The sequence below is a fragment of the Eptesicus fuscus genome, chromosome 13 (genome assembly GCF_027574615.1).
Source record: "Eptesicus fuscus isolate TK198812 chromosome 13, DD_ASM_mEF_20220401, whole genome shotgun sequence".
Lineage (NCBI taxonomy): Eukaryota > Metazoa > Chordata > Mammalia > Chiroptera > Vespertilionidae > Eptesicus > Eptesicus fuscus.
The window spans coordinates 88,384-109,390 of record NC_072485.1 but is presented as its reverse complement, the minus strand read 5'-3'; the positions used below and the strand labels follow the sequence as shown (position 1 = coordinate 109,390).

The window sequence follows — 21,007 nt, the reverse complement described above, 5'->3', positions numbered from 1 at the left end:
AAAAACAGTGAGTGGATTAACAAGATCAAGGAATAAGTTAAAAGACACCGCGAGACAAATGAAAACGAAAACGCAGTGACCAAAACCCTATGGGCACAGGCCCAGCAGCTCGATGGGGAAATGGAGCGGGACAGGCCTCCTCAAGGAACAGGAAGCCTCACACAAACCCAAGATGAGGAGAAGGATGGAAAAAACAAAGATCAGAGCTGAAATAATGAAATACATTTTTTTAAAAGGAAAAGAAATAAACCAAGACCTAGTACTTTGAAAAGATAAAGTGGATAAACCCTTAGCTAGACTCATCAACAACAACAAAATGGGTGAGACAAATACATAAAATCAGAAATGAAAGAGAAGAGAACCAACACCACAGAAATATAAAGGTTTATAAAGAAATATTACCAACAGGTTTATTGCAACAAATTGGACAACCTGGAATAAATCAGTAAATTTTTAGAAACATACAGTCTTCCAAGCTTGAAGAAACAAATATGAACAGACCAATAACTACTAAAGAAATAGAAATAGTAAGTTAAAAACTTCCAACAAACAAAAGCACTAGACCAGATGGATTCACAGGAACATTTTACCAAACATTCAAAAAAGTAATATTATTCTCAAACTGTTCTTAAAAAAGTGAAGGGAGGGAAGACTCCTAAAGTCTTTTTATGAAGACACATTATCCTGATACCAACACCAGACACACACTCCAAAAAAGAAAGTTATAGACCAATATCCCTGATAAACCGAGATGCAAAATTCCCAAAATATTTTAAATCAAATTCAGCAATACAGTAAAAAGGTACACCATGATCTAGTCGGATTTATCACTGGCATTTGAGGTTGGTTCATATCTGCAAATCATTTAAGGTTACATATCACATATACAAAATTAAGGATAAAAACTATGATTCCATCAATAGATGCAGAAAAATCTTCACAAAATGGTTCATTTAGATAAAAACTCTTAGAAAGAGGTGGTGATACAGGGACTATACCTCACCATAAAGGCCACCCATGAAAAACCCCAGCTAACAGCCCTAAATATTCCACCACAAAGTTATTAGAACTGATAAGTAAATGTAACAAAATAGAAAGGTACAAAATTAATATTCAGAAAAACCAGTTGCATTTTTATACACCAATAATAATTATTTCTTAACCCTTTGCACTCGCTTGCTTTTTCTCGATTCCTTTATTCTAATGCTAACCGTGTCGAGTCACACTCGACATCCGAGTGCAAAATTAAAGAGCAACTAAAAAAAACCCACCCCATTTGCAGTTGCATCATAAATACATAGGAATAAAGTCAACCAAGGCCTATACTTGGAAAACTAAGAAATTGAAGGATCAAATTGAAGACTATACAAATAAATGTAAGTGTATACTGTGCTCATGTAGGAAGAATTAGCATCTTTAAAATGTTAATACGTCCCAAAGCCATCTACAGATTCAGTGTAGTCGTCTCAAAATACCAATGCCTTTTTTCACAGAATTAGAATAAATAATCTTAAAATTCATATGGAACCACTGGAGAAGGAAGAACTAAGTTGGAGGTATTACACTGCCTGATACCAAACTATTCTGGGCTGTAGTAACCACAGCAGCATGCTACTGGCATAAAAAAACAGGCACATGCACCCTGGCCAGTGCGGTTCAGTGGGTTAGGTGTTGCCCTGTGCACTGAAAAGTCACCAGTTCACTTCCCAGCCAGTTCACATACCCGGGTTGCCATACCCAGGTTGCGGGTTTGATCCCCAGTTGGGATGCATGCGGGAGGCATGTTTCCCGTCTCTCTCTAAAATCAATTTTTCTTAAATTAAAAAACACACAACCGGCACATAAATCAGTGGAACAGACTAGAGAGTCTAGAAATAAACCCATGCCTGTTAGGGTCAATTAACCTATAATAAAGGAGGCAAGACTATACAATAAGGTAAATAGAGTCTAGTCAATAAATGGTATAAGGAAAACAGTGACATGTGCAAAAGGATGGAACTGGATAACTTTCTTTTTAAATTATGGAGGGTTTTATTAGCTATAAAATGTCTTTCATATTTTGAGTGATTAAAGTCGTCTACTTTAATAAATTTCAGATATACGAGAATCCAACATTGGAAATGTCCCCTCATCCACACTGTCCCATGACTGTTGGCCGGAGGCCTCAGCTCCTGGCCGGCTGGGAGCAGCAGGGATGTTCCTTGCCACGTGGGTCTCTAAAATCCTTCCCTAGGGCTCCTTGAGTGTCCTCACAACGGGGCAGTGGCTTCCTTCCGAGCTCTCAGCTCTCCAGCTTGAGTTTAAATTACAGTGTTGCTTTTTAAGCTTTAAAGTCTCCAGTTTCTTTTTGTTTCTTTTTTGAACCTTGGATCCAGCTTCTTAGAAATGGCTCCAGGGGCATCTTGTCAGCATCATTCAAGTCTAAACTTGAAGTCCGCCTGCACAGCGTCACCAGTGCTGGAAGACGCAGGACTTGGTTACTCAGCATAGCTGTCAGCCTAAGCTTCGCGTTCCCCTTGGCTCCCATCTTTTCGTCAGATGTGATTCAGACCTAAGTCAAAACAATGGGTCCCCGTGGCTGAGGTCGGGACTTGTGGAGTCTGGGAGAGGGTGGGGAGAAGAGCAGATCGCAGAGAGGTGGCTGGGAGTCTGGCCCTGAGACTGCCTGACACACTGGGCTGAGCAGCCATCCCCCTCCGGATAACTCTCACACCGTACCCAAGAATCAACTCAAAACGATTGAAGACTTAAAAGTAAGGCCCCAAACCACAGAACTTTCCGAAGAAATCATAGGTAGGAAACTCTTCATTATTGCTCTAGTTGTAGGTTTTTCGGATATGTCTTCTCAGGCAAGGGAAAGAAACCAAAGACAAAAATAAGCACATGTGACTACCTGAAACTAAAAAGACTGCACAGTGAAGAGAACCATCAACAAAACAAAACAACAGCTTGCTGAGTGGGAGACACTATTCTCTCATGGTACATCGATAGGGGTGAATACACAAATATATAGGGAAATCATGCATACTAATACAACATAAAACCCCTACCAATTCAATCTAAAAAAGCATGGATTACCTAAATAAATATTTCTCCAAATAGGACAGATAGATGGTCAGTAGATCTATGATAGGTTGCTCAACATCACTAATCATCAGGGACATGCAAATTAAAACCACAGTGAGATACCACTGCATATCCCTCAAGATGCCTATCAATAAGTTTTGATGTACAGATAACCGCTATGGAAAATATTATAGCGGTTCCTCAAAAGTGTATAGAGCTACCATATTAGCCAGCAATTTCACTTCTGGGTATTTCAAAACACTAATTGGAAAAGATATATGCACCCCTATATTCATTACAGCATTATATATGATAGCCAAGATATGGAAGCAACCTAAATGGCCACCAGTAGACAAATGACAGAGAAGATATGGAACATATACACAATGGAATATTATTCAGCCATAAAATGAAGGAAATCTTGCCATTTGTGACATTGATGGACCTAGAGGGTATTATGCTAAGTGAATTAAGTCAGAGAAAGGCAAATACCATATGATTTCAGTTACATGGTATATCTAAAAAACAAAATAAATGAACAAACAAAACAAATCCATAGATTCATACAACAGGTGGATGCCAATGAGAGTGGGGTTGGTGTTATGGGTGAAAAAGGGGAAGCGGTTAAATTATAAAACTTGTCATGGAAATACTAAGTACAGCATAGGAAATATAGCCAATAACATTTTCATACCTGTGTGTAAGATAGGCACTGGGCTTATCAGGGCCATCGCTTTGTAAGTTACACAAACGTCTCATCACTGTTGTACACCTGAATCTAATGTAATATTGTATGTCAACAGTAATTGAAAAATTTTTAAAAGAAACACTACATAGTTTGTCAGACTTATGTGCTGTAATGTACTAGTAAAGACTTCTGCTGTTTCCCATTGTCCACTTGATGTCCTCAAATGGGATTCTTCATCCTTTTTTTTCTTTATTAGGTTAGACAGCATCGCTTTTGGAGAAAGTCAGAGTGAGGATGAACAGTTTGAAAATGACTTGGAAACTGATCCACCCAACTGGCAGCAGCTTGTTAGCCGAGAAGTGTTACTGGGACTGAAGCCCTGTGAGATCAAAAGGCAGGAAGTGATTAACGGTGAGTTTAATTGGTTTTTGTTGTTGTTGTTTTATTATAGCAGAAAATGCCCTGGGCCTTGGTGTTTGCTTCCAAGTTTCTGCTTGCCTTTTGTTTTAAACAAAGATGAAATTAAACTATATTGAAGATCCTTGAACTTCAAAACTAGAAAAATCATTGAGACATTTGCCCCATAACTTTCCTTTCAGACTCTTCATCTTGTTCATAGATTATGAGTGAGAATGCTAAGGCTCAGGGTGATGGAACAAATTAAGATTGTGCAGCTGATAAGTGACAGGGAGAAAACTAGCACCCAGTTCCCCTTTCGCCCAGGCGCAGCTCTTCCTCACCCGTCGAGTGCGCAGCAGAGGTGTGACGTGGACACTGCCCTCTCCTGCCTTTAGGATGTGATTTAATCAATATCCTCTTGTCCCCAATAACATTGAGACAGTGGCATTAGAAGCCTGCCCTCAGAAATGAGGTTTGATAGGCATTAGATAACCAAAAGTAGATAACCAAGGCTATATGATGTTTGGGCTTACGGTTTTCTAATGTAGTTATGATTTATGGCTACTATTTTATTTTTTTTGTTTTGTTTAAATTTCTTTATTGGTTAAGGTATCACATATTTGTCCTCATCCCCCCATTCCCATCCCACATCCCTCCCCACACATGCCCCCACCCCCTGTTGTCCTTGACTACTGGTTAGGCTCATATGTATGCACACAAGTCCTTTGGTTGATCTCTCCCCTTTATCCCCACCCTCCCCTACCCTCCCTCTGAGGTCCGACAGTCTGCCTCCTTGTTTCTGGGTCTGTTCTTGTTCATCAGTCTATGTTGTTCATCATTTCCCCTAAATGAGTGAGATCATGTCCTACTAGAAATACACTTATAAGAACCGAAAATGAGACAAGCAATAATGGTTATGCTGAAAGGCAAATGAATCAGTCTGTAGTGAGTTTCTTTCTGGGCCAACAGTTCTTTTGAGACCCAATTTCAATGTCAAACAGTTCCTTATGTGCACATGTCAGCAATGATATTTCAGTTCTCGATGGTGGACAAACGGTGGTAATGCAGGTCCGACCCTCTCTGGTTTGGTCCTGGGCAACCTGCAGTGACGCACAGCTGCTGACTGCTAGTATGGCAAGGCGACGTCAGCGTCTTCCATCTCTAGACTGCTTCTCTTCTGTCTTTATGGCTGGAGTAGTCCTGTCGATTCCTCTCTGTTGCTGGAATCCACATGGTCTCGGAGTTGTTTTCTGAGAGAAAATATACAAACATATTCTCGACCAAAAGTTAATAAAGGAATATTTTCTATAAATTTGACTTGAGATCCTTTTTCATTTTTTGCCCAAATTATTTTCCTCTGGCTTGTTTTGACACCATGTGTGTTTTTCATGGGTGTCTTGTTGTTAGCATTAATTTTCTAAAGTACAAATTTTCTAGATGTAATTTACTTACAGGATATTTTTCCTTACATGATATTCTTCTACTTTCCCCCCTTTTTTGATTTAAATATTAGGAGGCTTTTGAAAATTTTACAATGTAGTCTTGATAGCTTTTAAATTTTAATTTTTTGCACTATAATATGACTGCTTTACGCAATTTTATCATGAGATGAACTACCAATAAAAATTTTAGTTAACACTTTAGGAACTGCTTTTTGTCCAGTATAATTAATTTTTCTAGAATATTCACTTATTTCAATTAGCCAATTTAAATTAGCCTGAAAACTTGACTACTATTTTACTGTCAAATTTATTACTCTAACAACAATCTTATTTTACCCTGTAAATTTTAGTGGAAAGGATTATTTGCCTTCTTGAGTAGGCCCTGAGCATTCCTGGTGGTAGGCTGGATTTAGATATCAAAACCCACTTCCCCACCCCATGGGTTCAAGACAACTCAAACAAGTCTTGTTGGAGTGAGAGGGCAGCTGCTTTCGGCCAAGTCTCGGTCTGTTACCCGGGTCCCGATTTGAGCTGGGCATGGGAAGTTAAGCAGCCATGGGGGCAGGAGACTTCCCTCAGAAGGGGTGAGGGTTCAGGCCCCTGCAAAGTTGGGGGTGTGGCTACTATTTTAAAAAGATAGAGGAGTTTTGGAGTACACTGTTAACTTTTAAGTACAAAACAGTTTATAATGATGTTTTTCATTTGCCAATATTAAACTCGTAGAGCCAATATGTAGGCAAGTTCTGTGGAATAAAAAAAAATGATTTCCCTTCTCTAAACTACAAATGATTATTATGTAACTTATTTGCTAGTTAATACCAGCTGAAGCCTATAGGAATATAGGCTATAATATTGTAATAACTGTGTGGTGTGAAATAGGAACTAGACTTTTCATAGAATTATTCTAAGTAAGGCCACATTTTATATTTACTTCTTTTCTGTTTAGAATTATTTTACACTGAAAGAGCTCATGTTCGAACACTGAAGGTTCTTGATCAAGTGTTCTACCAGCGAGTGTGCAGAGAAGGAATTCTGTCACCTTCAGAACTACGGAAAATTTTTTCAAACTTGGAAGATATTCTTCAACTTCACAGTAAGAGAAATTGACTCTGATCTTTGTCCCTAACATTTCCATTATATAAAAGAGTACAACTTAAGTAAGTGATTGGATCTTTGAATAAACCTTCCACCCCATTCCCATATCAGCCTTTTATATTCAAAGTGTTAACACAGGACTTGGGATCTAATGTCAGTGTCTAAGCTGAAAAACATGAGTAGTCAAAACTACCCTTGAAAATTTCCTATCAATTATAGTGTATATGTTTTTAAAAATATATATCCCATGTAATATATGTGTATAAATGCATGTTGAAAATAGTAATATACAACAAACAACCCATGGCGGTGTCATTTCAGGAATTAAATCACTCCATTGTTTTATTGTTTGCTTGGGACGCTCGAGTAGATACAGGGAAGCTCTCCTGGTGCTGCTCATCGCGGACTTCCTGTTAGTGTGTCCATTCCTCGCTCTTGAGTCACTGTTCCCCGTGTCCCTTCATGTTTCATCTTTCTTTCACCAGGAATGCCATCACCATCTTTCAACACCTGCCCACCATATGAATGCCTTTTCACTTGTCCGGGAGTGATTTTAGGTTTCACCAACATACATTGTCAAGTTCAGACTAGATTATGTTCATTGCCTGTGAACATACACATTTTCAGAGGGACAGTAGGCAGAGTGACCTGCATTATTTACATTCAAGTGCTTTATAAGTATGTTATAGATGGAATCTTGAAGTTAAATGACTATTATATATACCTAGCCTGTATTTAATTTGCTATTTTTCACATTGTTTTGTGCTTTACCATCTGTTTTTCAGATAGAGCTCACAATATCTAGATGTATAAGAATTGTGTCCTGATTTATATTTAAGGAGTTAGAAGTAGTTATACTACTCTGAATCTTTTCCTTTTAATTTAAGTTCTTGGTACTATCAGTAATGTGTGTATGCTTACTTTTTTTTTCATTTTATTTTTCCCTTTGAGTTGGGTTGAATGAGCAGATGAAGACTGTTCGAAAGAGGAATGAGACTTCTGTTATTGATCAAATTGGGGAAGATTTGCTAACCTGGGTAAGGAAATTTGCTGTTTTATTTTAATACTTTTATAGATATTTTATTATCAGATTCTAGGTTAAGTAATTAACATTTCCAAAAATGCAAAGTCATCTATTTTGCAAAGGTAATGTGAAGATGAAGAGTCTGGAATATATATTCTTTGGTTAATTTCTTTTTTAAGTGCTCAACCAACTAAGTGCTCTTTTTTCACCAAACATTATTTCTTTGTGTTTTAAAGAATATAAGCATAAAATAGATCATCATAAAAGTAATTTAACTGATGTACAATTTTAGCTCTCTGCTGCTGTCCATATCTCAGAATTTACTGCACAGCATTAGACAATTGTAGTTCCAAAACTACCATCACAAAAGTAGACAAGTGAAAATTACTTTGTCTTATTTATCTGTATATATAAAAGCCTAAGCGACCGTTACAACAACAGGTTGACTGGTTGCTATGATGCACACTGACCACCAGGGGGCAGATGCTCAACACAAGAGCTGCCCCCTGGTAGTCAGTGTGCTCCCACAGCCAACCTCCCGTGGCCCGGGCTGGCCAACCTCCTCCGATCCCTCCCCCTGGCCGGCCGACAGTTGGGACTGGGTGAGACGGCCCCGATGGCCCCAATTGCTGGCCAGGCCAAGGGACCCCACCCATGCACGAATTCGTGCACCAGGCCTCTGGTAATATAATAAAGGAGTTCAGAGTCTCTGGTAGCTATTTATCAAGTTCTTGTTTTTTTCTGACTATTTGTCCATATAGACCTCTCAATATATATTTATTTGCCAAGCCTTGTGCTGGGAAATACAGTAGGAACCAAAACAGACATGGCTCCTGCCTTAACCCTTTGCACTCGCTTGCTTTTTTCTCGATTCCTTTATTCTACTCGGGATTTAATTTTTTAAATACCCCAGATTTTACAAAGCGTGGCAGTAGAATAAAAAACTGGAGTTTCTTTTCATACAAACTTATTTATTTGGATTTTTTTATATTTCACATTATTGATACATTCAAAGAGTAATTTTAATCTCTATAATTTTTCATGGTGTGATATTTTTTTAAGCATTCACCCACATGAAGACCTGGTTTACATTCACATGTTTCGCAAATATAAATCGTCTCTCTTCTTCCTCCTTTGATTTTTCTGTTAGAACAAACAACACAATCTTTGTGTTTTTTGTTAGGGTGAGGTGTGATTATATGGAGCTTTTCATCTAAACATTGCTCTAAGTTAGTGGATAATAATCTACCCCTGGAAGTTAGTGTACCATCTCTGAATTCTCCAACAAGATCGTCCTAATAAATTTCACATGTGTTATCGGTTTTTCATTTTTTCTTTTTTGGCATCAGTTGAGACAGCATTTACATTTTACTTGTCCTTTCATGCTAATGAAAACAAGAAAAGATACTGGAAAAATAGACAAAAATCCCCCTTCCCCCCACAGTGAAACTACGTGTCGAGTGTGGCTCGACATACGAGCTGCTACCGATGCTAACCGTGTCGAGTCACACTCGACATCCGAGTGCAAAAGGTTAATGAAGCTTATAATTAACTAGAGGCCCAGTGCACAAATTCGTACACCAGTGGGGTCCCTCAGCCTGGCCTGCGGGATTGAGCCGAAACTGGCTCTCCGACATCCCCCGGGGGTGGGGGGGTGGGAGGAGGCGGGTCCCAGATTGCGAGAGGGAGCAGGCCAGGCCGGGGGACCCCACCAGTGCACGATTGGAGCCTGGGAGGGCTCCAGAGTGTGTCCGGCCTGTCTCACTCAGTCCTGATGTGCCGGACCCTGGCAGCAAGCTAACCTACCCATTGGAACATCTACGGAACATCTACCCCCTTGTGGTCAGTGCATGTCATAGCGAGTGGTTGAGCAGCCTTAGCATATCATTAGCATATTATGCTTTGATTTGTTGAATGGCTGACCGGACACTTAGCATATTAGGCTTTTATTATTATATAGGAGATGGGGAAATTGTCCTTAGTTATTTCAGTCTCAATGAGTGTTAGAATAAGGGGAGCATACAGGTTGTTATAGGATTATATAGCAGGAAGACCTAAATTAGAACATATAGAAAATCTTCCTATGGGAAAGAGGGTTTGATTCAAACCTTTTAAGAAAGTACTATGGTTAAGGCTGTGGATAATAAAGTACATCACGTAGTCTGCAAAATCTTAAGACAGGTTTGAACATAAACTGTTTAGACATGCCCATAGACATTTACTTCAATATGTAGCTTGCCATAAGATTGTGGTAATTCTACAATGATAAATTTAAGTACTTCACTAAAATATACTCTTGATCTTACTGCTTTCATTGATGGTGAGATCATGGTTTAGAATCTACCAATCCAGTAGAAGATCTCTTCTTAGCAAGTTAACTCATAGAACAGGGTTAGGGAACCATAACCCAATCTCATCTCACCCTTACTGAACTTGCAAAAGCATTTTCTCCCTTAGCCCCACTCGAGGACTGTTGTTGTTAAGGAGATGTATTTCTTTGGAAAAGGTTAGCTTATTCTGTGGCTACTCTGTGGTAGTCTGAGTCACTTTGTTTTTTGGATGTCAGTGTAGCAGCGAAAGTTATAACAGCTCTTGTGGCTTGTTAGCAAGCACACTACTCAACTTGAAACAAAAAATTTATAGTATGACAATGTAGCATCAATTTTCATGTCAAATGTGGATTAAAAAGTTGTAAGCCATATGGACTTGATATCAGCCTTGATTCCTAAGCAGTTTAATATACATTCATATAAAATAGTATTCAAACCAAGTCTCCAGTGAGATTCATCATTAATATAGTATAGAAGTGCACTTGATCCTCTTCTCAGAGTCCATGGGACTACATAAATCTATCTACATGTTAAAACAAAGTAGAGAAACCTGTTAATAGAATGGGAGAAAAAAACTTATTTTAGTACATGTAAAAAGAAGTATATTCTTTTAATTTTATTTTTCGATTATAATTTACATTCAGTATTACTTTGTATCAGTTTCAGGTGTACAGCATAGTGATTAGACGATCATATACTCTACAGAGTATTGCCCCAATGTTCCCAGTACCCACCTGGCACCATGCACAGTTATTACAAATTATTGACTATGCTCCCTCTGCTGTACTTTACATGCCCATGACTATTTTGTAACTAACAATTTATACTTCTTAATCTCTTCATCTTTTCACCTAGTCCCCCAGACCCTCCCTCTGTGGCAACTATCAGTCTGTTCTCTGTATCTATGGGTCTGTTTCTATTTTGTTTCTTTATTTTGCTCTTTAGATTTCACACATAAGGGAAATTATGTAGTATTTGTCTTTTCCTGGCTATTTCACTTAGCATCATACCTTCTAATTTCATCCATGCTGTTGCAAATGTTAACATTTCCTCCTTATGTATGGCCAAGTAATATTCCATTGTATGAATGTACCACACCATTCATTTATTGATAGACACTTGGGTTGCTTCTATATCTTGGTTATTATGTATAATCATAATAGCATAATATGCTAATTAGACCAGATATCCTTCTGGATGACCTTCCAAACGAAGCCAGGGCTGCATGGGAAGCCCAGGTCCCAGGTGCCTGCCGACAGCCGGAGGGAAGCCCGGTCCCGGTGCCAGAGAGAAGCCGGTGCCGACAGCCGGGGGAAGGAAGGCCTACTCTTGCACGAATTTCATGCATCGGGCCTTTAGTATTATAAATAATGCTGCAGTGAACATAGGAGTTCATGTGTCCTTTCAAATTAGTGCTTTGGGATTCTTTGGATATATACTCAGGAGTGGCATTGCCAGGTCATGAGGTAGTTTTAATTGTTTGAGAAACCTCCATATCGCTTTCCATAGTGGCTGCACCAATCTGTATTCACACCAACAGTGCACAAGGGTTCCCTTTTCTCCACATCCTTGTCAACACTTGTTTGGTGATTTATTGATGATAGTCATTCTGACAGGTGTGGGTGGTGTCATGTGGTTTTAATTTGCATTTCTCTGGTGATTTGTGGCTTTGGGCATCTTTTTAAATGTCTATTTGCCATCGTCTGTACATCCTGTTTGGAGAAGTGTCTATTCAGGCCCCTGCCTATTTTTAAATTGAATTGTTTGTGTTTTTTGGCGTGAGATATCTGAGTTCTTTATGAATTTTTTATATTAACCCCTTATCATATGTTCATTGCTGAAGATATTCTGCTCTTCAGTAGGTTGTCTTGTTGTTTTGCTGATGGTGTTTCTTGCTGTGCAAAACTTGTTTTAGTTTGATGTGGTCCTGTTGTTTACTTTTTCTTTCGTTTCTTTTGCCCAAAGAGACATGTTAGAAAAAAATATTGCTAAAAGAAATACCAGAGATATTACTGCCTATGTTTACCCTAGGAGTTTTATGGTTTGGGGTTTTTATATTTGTCTTTAATCCATTTAGAGTTTATTCTCGTGTGTGTTGTAAGAAAGTGGTCTAGATTCAATTTTTTGCATGTATCTGTGCAATTTTCCCAACATCCTTTATTGAATAGATGTTCTTTACCCCATTGTTTGTTTTTCCTTTCTTTGTCAAATATTACTTGACTATATAGACTTTGGTTTATTTCTGGGCTTCCTATTCTGTTCAAATGATCTTTGTGTCTGTTTTTATGCCCGTACCAGGCTGTTTGGGTTATAATTATCAGGTAGCGTGATACCTCCAACTTTGTTCTTTCTTAAAATTGCTGTGCCTATTCAGGGCTATTGTGGTTCCATATACATTTTTGGATTATTTTTTTTTCTAGTTCTATGTAACACACCATTGGTATTGTGGTAGGAATTGCATTGAATCTATAGATTGCTTTGGGTAGTATAGACATTTTAATGATGTTAATTTTTCCTGTCCATGAACATAGTGTATAATGTTATTTACATTTTTTGTTCAATTTCTTTCTTCAGCATCTTATAATTTTCCAAATACAGGTCTTTTACCTCCTTAGTTAAATTTACTCCTAGGCATTATTTTTGAGGCAATTGTAAATGGGATAGTTTTCTTAGTTTCCTTTTCTGATAGTTCATTATTGGAATATAAAAGTGCCACCAACTTCTGAATATTAACTTTGTAACCTGTTACTTTGCCAAATTCATTTACTAAATCTAATAGTTTTCTATGGGTTCTTTAGGGTTCCCTGTTTACAATCATGCCATCTGCAAATAATGACTATTTGACTTCCTTCTTTTCAGTTTGGATGCCTTTTATTTCTTCTTGTCTGATCGCTGTGGCTAGGACTTCCAGTACTATGTTGAATAAGAGTGGTGAAAGTGGACATCCCTGTCTTGTTCCTATTTTAGGGGAAATGGTTTTAGTTTTTGCCCACTGAATGTGATGTTGTCTATAGGTTTGTAATATAAGGCATTTATCATGTTTAGGATGTTCCCTCTATTCCCACTTTGAGAGTCTTTATCATAACGGATACTGGGTTTAGTAGAATGGTTTTTCTGCATTGATTGATATTATATGATTTTTATCCTTCATTTTGTTTATGTGATGCATCATGTTTATTTACTTGTGAATGTATTACAAACCTTGTATCCCCGGATAAATCCCACTTGGCCATTGTATGTGATCATTTCAATGTACTGCTAGATCAGTTTCCTGATATTTCCTTGGGGATTTTAGCCTCTGTGTCCATCAGGGATTTTGACTATAATTCCCTTTCTCTGCAGTGTCTTTGGAATTAGAATAATGCTGGTCTCCCACAGAGAGCTTGGGAGCCATACCTCCTCTTGAACTTTTTGACGTAGTTGAGGAGGATGGGTGCTAGTTCTTTTTTGAAAGATTGGTTAAATTTGCCTGTGAAGCCATCAGGTCCAGGACTTTTGTATGCTGGAGTTTTTTGGTTACTGCTTCAGTTTCATTAGTTGTTATCCATCTATTTAGGTTTCCAGATTTTTCTTTCTTTTTTTTTTTTATTGAAGAAAATCATGTTTATTCAGAAAAAATACAAACAAGTAAAAAGCACCAATGTTAAATCACCCCAAATTCCATCGTTATTAACATTTTATCTAGATATAAACATATAGATATAGATATACATATACAACATTCTAGAACTATATTTCTTTTTTTAAATTTAATCTTTATTGTTCAGGTATTACAATTGTTCCTCTTTTTATCCCCCCCATAGCTCCCCTCCACCCGGTTCCCACCCTACCCTCTCTGCCCTTACCTCCCCCCCACTGTCCTCATCCACAGGTGTACGATTTTTGTCCAGTCTCTTCCCGTACCCCCCACACCCCTTTCCCCCTGAGAATTGTCAGTCCACTCCCTTCCTATGCCCCTGATTCTATTATATTCACCAGTTTATTCTGTTCATCAGATTTTTTATTCACTTGATTTTTAGATTCACTTGTTGATTGACATGTATTTGTTGTTCATAATTTTTATCTTTACCTTTTTCTTCTTCTTCCTCTTCTTAAAGAGTGCCTTTCAGCATGTCATATAATACTGGTTTGGTGGTGATGAACTCCTTTAGCTTTTTCTTATCTGTGAAGCTCTTTATCTGCTCTTCAATTCTGAATGTTAGCTTTGCTGGGTAGAGTAATCTTGGTTGTAGGTTCTTGCTATTCATCACTTTGAATATTTCTTGCCATTCCCGTCTGGCCTGCATAGTTTCTGTTGAGAAATCAGCTGACAATCGTGTGGGTGCTCTCTTGTAGGTAATTAACTGTTTTTCTCTTGCTGCTTTAATATTCTCTCTTTGTCTTTTGATCTTGGCATTTTAGTTATGATGTGTCTTGGTTTGGTCCTCTTTGGATTCCTTTTGTTTGGGGTTCTGTGAGCTTCCTGGACTTGTAAGTCTTATTTCTTTCACCAGGTGGGGGAAGTTTTCTGTCATTATTTCTTCAAATAGGTTTTCAGTATCTTGCTCTCTCTCTTCTTCTGGCACCCCCATAATTCGGATGTTGGTACACTTGAGGTTGTCCCAGAGGCTCCTTACACTGTCTTCAACTTTTTGGATTCTCTTTTCTTTTCCGGTTGAGTGTTTTTTGCTTCTTTGTATTCCAAATCTTTGACTTGATTCTTGCGATCCTCTAGTCTGCTGTTAGGTCTCTGTATAATATTTTTTATTTCAGTCAGTGTAGGTTTAATTTCTAGTTGATCCTTTTTCATATCCTCGAAGTTCTCATTAAATTTATCGGCCTTTTCTAGGAAATTCTTGAAAAACCTTATAACTGTGGTTTTGAACTCTGTATCCAGTCTTTTGCTTTCATCCATTTCCTTCATTTGTGGCCTGCCTCTTTGTCTCCACATTTTAGCTGCTTCCCTGAGTTGATGGAGTGGCTTTGTGTACTAGGTGTCCTGTAGGACCCAGTGGCTCAGCCTCCCCAGTTACCTGAGGTGGACACTCTTGGTGCACCCCTTTGTGGGCTGTGTGCACAGCCTTGTTGTAGTTAAGTCTTGATGGTTGTTGGTATCACTGGGAGGAATTGACCTCCAAGCTAATTGGCTGTGAGGATCAGCTGTGTCTACGCTGGGAGAACTTCTGTGATGGGAGACACCCTTATGGGACCAGACTTGCAAAATTGCAAAAGCCTCTGTGCTCAGCTTGGATGGGGTGGAGTCTCAGGGCGGAGCATACAGCCTTGACTTCCTGTCAGCCCTGCCCTATGAGGCCCCTGGGTCTCAGTGTCCCTCGGTAATTGCTTCAAGCACCTCTGAGAGAGTTTCACCTGCTTCCAGACAGTCCAGTTTCTCCTCGAATGAGTCTGGGTTCCCAGAAACTCGCTGTGAACTGGAGTTCAGCGAAGTCGGGAGCTTTTGTCTCCCTCCCGCTTTAGAAAGCCAGCCGCACACTCATCCGCCCGTGCACTCAGCAGTCAGTCCTCTCTGTGGTTCTGGATGATGTCCATTTTGTCTTTTAATTGTAGTTTTCATATTGTTATGCAAGGCAGCATTTTAGGTGTTTACCTATGCCGCCATCTTGGTTTCTCTCTCCAGATTTTTCTTGATTGAATTTTCAAAGATTTTATGTTTCTAGGAATTTGTCCATTTCTCCCAGGTTGTTCTATTTTTTGTCATATAGTTGTTCATAGTATTTTCTAACAATCTTTTGTGTTTCTATGATGTCTCTTGCATGCCCCCTTCTGGGGATCGAGCAGCAACTTGGGCATGTGCCCTTGACTGGAATGGAACCTGGGAACCTTCAGTCTGCAGGCCGACACTCTATCCACTGAGCCAAACAGGCTAGGGCGTGTTTCTTGATGAGTCTGGCTAAAGATTAATCAATCTTGTTTATCTTTTCAAAGAACTAGCTCTTGGTTTTATTGATTTTTGTATTTTAATTTTATTCTCTATTTTGTTTATTTCCACTCTGATCTTTTTGTTTCCTTTCCCTTATTCTGGGCTTTTCTTGTTTGTTTTTTTATTTTGTTTTTTTGTATTTATTTTTTGTTTAGTTCTTTTTATTCTCCAGGTGTAGTGTTAGATTGTTTACTTGAGATTTTTTCTTCTTGAGATAGGCCTGTGATGCTATGAATTTCCCTCTCAGGATTGCTTTCACTCTGTCCCATAGGTTTTGGGTTGTTATGTGTTCATTTTCATTTGTTTTCAGGTAATTTTTTATTTCTTGTTTGATATTATTAGTATCCAATTCATTGTTTAATGACATACTATTTAGCCTCCATGTGTTTTAATGTTTTGTTTTTTTTTAGTACAGTTGATTTCTAGTGTCATGCCATTGTGATTCAAGAAGATGCTATATATGATTTCAATCTTCTTTTATTTGTTAAGAATTATTTTGTGTCCTAACAAATGGTCTGTCTTTGAGAATGTTCCTTGTGTTCTTGAAAAGAATGTATATTCTGCAGCAGATGAAATGTTCTGTAAATATCAATTAAATCCATCTGATCTAGTGTGTCATTTAAGATCTCTTTTACCTTGTTGATTTTTTTGTCTGTAAGATCTATCCATTGATGACATTCAGGTGTTAAAGTCTTTTATTATGACTGTACTAGAGGCCCAGTACACAAAATTTGTGCACTTAGGGGATCCTTCAGCCCGGCCTATGCCCTCTCGCAATCTGGGAACCCGGCTTCTGGCTGAGTGGCACTCCCCCTGTGGGAGCATACTGACCAACAGGGGGCAGCTCCTGCATTGAGTGTCTGCGCCCTGGTGGTCAGTGCATGTCATAGCAACCAGTCATTTATTATATAGGATTACTGTCAAACTCTCCCTTAAAATCCACCAAAATATTTTATGTATTTAGGTATTTCTATATTGGTTGCATATATGTTTACCAGGGTTATATCCTCTTGTTGGGTTGATCCTTTTTGTATTATGTAGTTGGCCTTTTTTGCCTCTTTTATGGCCTTTGTTTTGAAGTCTATTTTGTCAGATGTATATATTACAACCCCAGCTTTTTTTTGTTTTTCATTTTCATGGAATATTTTTCTATGCCTTCACTTACATCCTGTGTGAGTCTTTTGTTCTGAGGCGCCTGTGTCCGCTTTCCACAACTCAGTGCAGGGCCCAGCACACGCTTGTCTGTTCCCTGGATAGAAGCCCACCCAGGAGACAGTCACAATCACTCAGCTCTCCTGATGTCCTGGCCCCCTGTGCCACCAAACCAAATAGGACAGATGGAGAAAGCCAGTGCCAGCCAGGAAGTGGCTCAGCTGGTGGAGCGTCCTCCTGTGCACCAGTGAGGTTGCAGGTTTGATTCTCGTCAGGGCACATTCCTAGGTTGTGGTTCATCCCCCATCGGGGTGCATACAGGAAGCAGCTGATCAATGTTTCTCTCTTGATTGATGTGTTCCTCTCTCTCTCTCTCTCTCACTCACTCACTTTCTCACCCTTCCTCTCCCTAAGCTGAGGATTTTAAAAAAAATCAGCTCCCCTTAGCACTCCAGTCTCTTGGTGACTGGACCAGCTGGCTCCCATTGGGCCAAATGTCCGACTCCCCGTGCCATCAAACTGAGCAGTACCTGCTCAGATTTCCAACCCATCACTGTCCCCTTTTGTCTGGGATCACAGCAGGAGGGGTAGATATCCCAGCAATTCAGTAGCTCTGATCCTCTGTCCCAAGCCACAGTCTAGTCTCTGGCTGGCTCTCTCCCCAAATTTCTTCCAGAAAATAGAGGCTGCCTCTGGGGATTTGGGGGCGGAACCCGGTGCAGGTCAGTATCAGATTCTACGACTGGCCCTGGATTACCTGCTTCAAGCTACAAAGAGACCCACCGTTTGTATCTGCTTCGGGCCTATATGTGCGTGAGGGGACCTCGCTGTGCAGCAAGGCCAGCTTCCACAGCTCCCCACAGCTGGGCTATGCCTGCCTGTGGCTGCCGTGAGCCCAGCCTTCAGAGCCTCTGGCAGTGTGCGAGTTGCTTGAGGTCAGTTCCCAGTGAGTGTCAGATAGGGAGTGGTGTCCACCAGGCTGATGCCGAGTCAAACTTGCCACAGTGTCAGGTCTGAGACCACTTGGCAACAGTATTCGTGTCCACCAGGGCCAGCCGCCCCATGGACTTAGTGGTGGGTGGGTCTCAGGGATGTGTCGGGTTGAGGCCCACAGAGCTCATCTGGCTAAAGAAGACCACAGTGTGGCCGTGTGGAGGGAGGCTCCACACTGGAAGGTGGCACTGGTCGTGGGAGGGGAAAGGCCCTCTCCTTCTTGCCACGCAACCCAGTCTTGCTCTGGGACGCTGACACAACCGGAGACTGCCGGCCTCCTCAGAGCCTCCGGGAAGTCTGTGCTGTGGGTCCCTGGGGACCATCCCACCTGTGCTTGTTACAGAGAACCGGACTAAAGCAGTGCTCGGAGAGTGTGGAGTCACACTTTATTCACCGGTGGGCTCAGAGAAAATGAATTCAAATTCTAAGCAAGGCTACAAGCAGAACTTCCCTTCTTATTAAAGAGCCAGCCCTATGTGCGCTTAGTGGTTATCCAGAAATACCAGAGCATTTTGCCTTTAAGAGAAGATAAGAAAGGGTAGTGTAAGGAAGAATTCAGCAGGGCATTTCTGGATTCCTTGGAGCAGGTTGATCAGCCAGGTCCGTCGTCCTCTTGAGGGTGATCCTCAGGGGGTGTTTCTGGTCAGAGGTCACCTTCCACTCAGGCTGGGCGTCACACGGCTGGTGGGCTGCCTTCACCCGGGAGTGGTGGATCCAGGTGTTCAGTCCTGCAACCTTAAGAGCTGTGGGGGTGGTTAATATGACTGGATAGGGTCCCTTCCAGGTAGGCGTGAGGGGTTCCTTTTTCCAGTCCTTTACCCAAACCTGGTCTCCAGGTTTATAAGGATGTACAGCTGTTCCTAGAGAGATGGGTAGTCGGTCAGTAACCCATCTGTGGACCTCAAAGACAGTTTTTCCAAGTCCTTGTAGTTGCTTCTGGATTTCTAAGTTTCCTATTTCCCCCAAATCCCCCCTTGTCCAAATTAAGGGAGGGGTCTGCCATATAGAATTTCAAAGGGAGAAAAACCTACCCTGGCCCTCGGGATTCAGCGTACCCGCAGGAGTACAAGAGGCAAGATATCTGTCCAGGGTAAGGTTGTCTCTTGGCATAGCTTAGCCATAGTCTGTTTTAGAGTCTGGTTCATGCCCTTCACTTTCCCTGAACTCTGAGGCCTGTAAGCTGTATATAGATTCCATCTAATTCCTAAAGCCTTGGCTACCTGTTGTACTATTTCTACTACAAAGGCTGGGCCATTATCGGACCCTATGGTCAGAGGCATTCCATCCAGCAGAATTATGTCCTTTAGCAATGCCTTAGTGACTTCTCTCGCCTTTTCCGTGCGAGTGGGATATGCCTGGACCCAGCCTGAAAAGGTGCAAACAAAGACCAGCAGGTATTTATTCCCTCTGCTAGGCCGTATTTCTGTAAAGTCTACTTCTAAGTCCTCAAAGGGGGTTTGCCTGCAGCACTGAACTCCTATCGGTCCCACAGGACCCTGTTTGGCATTGTTCTGAGCACAGAGGAGGCAACGCTGAGAGACTGAGGCCCACAAGGAGGGAAGACGGGCAATTAGGTAGAACCTGCCTAACAGAGCTTCTAGAGCAGCCTTTCCTAAATGAGTGAGTTCATGCTGCTGGAGGACTGCCTTATGGGCTAATGTTCTGGGACACAGACCCTATGCTCTGGGACTATCCACCAGCCTTCCTTCGTTCTCTTGCCCCCTTCTTGCTGGGCCCATTCCTCCTCCTGCGGAGTGTACTTTGGAGGTTCGGGTAATTCGGGGCCAACATGATCCGTGCCGGTGCTGCTTGTTCTTTGGCAGCCAGCTTGGCTGCGGCGTCAGCACGCTGGTTTCCTTCTGACACTGAGTCTTCCCTTTCTGGTGACCTTTGCAATGGATGACGGCTATTTCTTTGGGCTCCCAGACTGCTTCTAGTAACTTTAACATCTCATTCTGGTTTTTTATTCCTTTTCCTCCCGCCCTCAGAAGCCCCTTTCCTCGTATATGGCCCCATGGACACGCAGGGTAGCGAAGGCATAGCGTGCATCGGTGTAGATGTTGGCACGCTCATCCTTACTGAGCTCTAAGGCTCTGGCGAGGCCCCAACGTTCTGCCCTCTGCGCTGACATCCTTCAGGCAGGGCCTGTGCCTCGATTGTCTCACAGTCTGACACCACTGCATGCCCGGCTCGTCTTTTTGCTTCATCTAAGAAGCTGCTGCCGTCTGTGAACAGTACCAAGTCCGGATTCTGTAGGGGCTTATCTGTTAGATCTGGCCGGCTGGAGTAAACCTCCTCTAGGAATCCCAGGCCATCATGCTCAGGGGCCCCCTCAGCAACGGGTAGAAAGGTAGAAGGATTAAGAGTTCTTACCGCTTCTAGTCGTACCCTTGGATTTTCACATATAGCCCTTGGTTGAGGCCCCCAAGCATGAGTCAGCCAGTGCTGCCCCCTAGCTTCCATTAGGGTAATAACAGAATGAGGTACTTTTACATTTAAGTTTTATCCTAGGGTAGCTTATCTGCTTCTTTGACTAATAATGCCATGGCTGCAAAGACCCTGAGACACGGGGGCCACCCGGAGCCAACTGGGTCAGTCTGCTTGGAGAGATAGGCTACTGGTCGTCGCCAACCTCCAAAGTCCTGGGCTACCCCGCTGTTCTCGTGAATGAAGAGGTTAAAGTCCCGTGTCACATCTGGTAGCCCTAGTGCTGGGGCCTCAGTGAGCTTTGTCTTTATGCTGATGAAGGCTTTCTCCTGCTCGGGGGCCCCATTCAATGGGTGCCTTCTCTTCCCCTTTTAAAGCTTCATAGAGAGGCTTGGCCAGGTCTGAACACCCTGGGATGCAGATTCGACAGAACCCTGCTGCTCCCAGGAATTCCCGAATCTGCTGCCAGGT

At 41.1% G+C, this 21,007-nt stretch overlaps 1 protein-coding gene across 4 annotated transcripts in view; it reads left to right on the top strand.

Annotated features, from left to right (window-relative positions):
- The window catches only part of ARHGEF12 (Rho guanine nucleotide exchange factor 12), a 250,615-nt gene that overhangs the window by 183,175 nt on the left and 46,433 nt on the right, over positions 1-21,007 (top strand). For all 4 annotated transcript variants that reach the window (XM_008150189.3, XM_028158388.2, XM_028158387.2 and 1 more), the window contains 3 exons: positions 4,011-4,165; positions 6,542-6,688; positions 7,642-7,727. In XM_008150189.3, the coding sequence (XP_008148411.2) occupies positions 4,011-4,165; positions 6,542-6,688; positions 7,642-7,727 (388 nt within the window). The remainder of the gene's footprint in view (positions 1-4,010; positions 4,166-6,541; positions 6,689-7,641; positions 7,728-21,007) is intronic.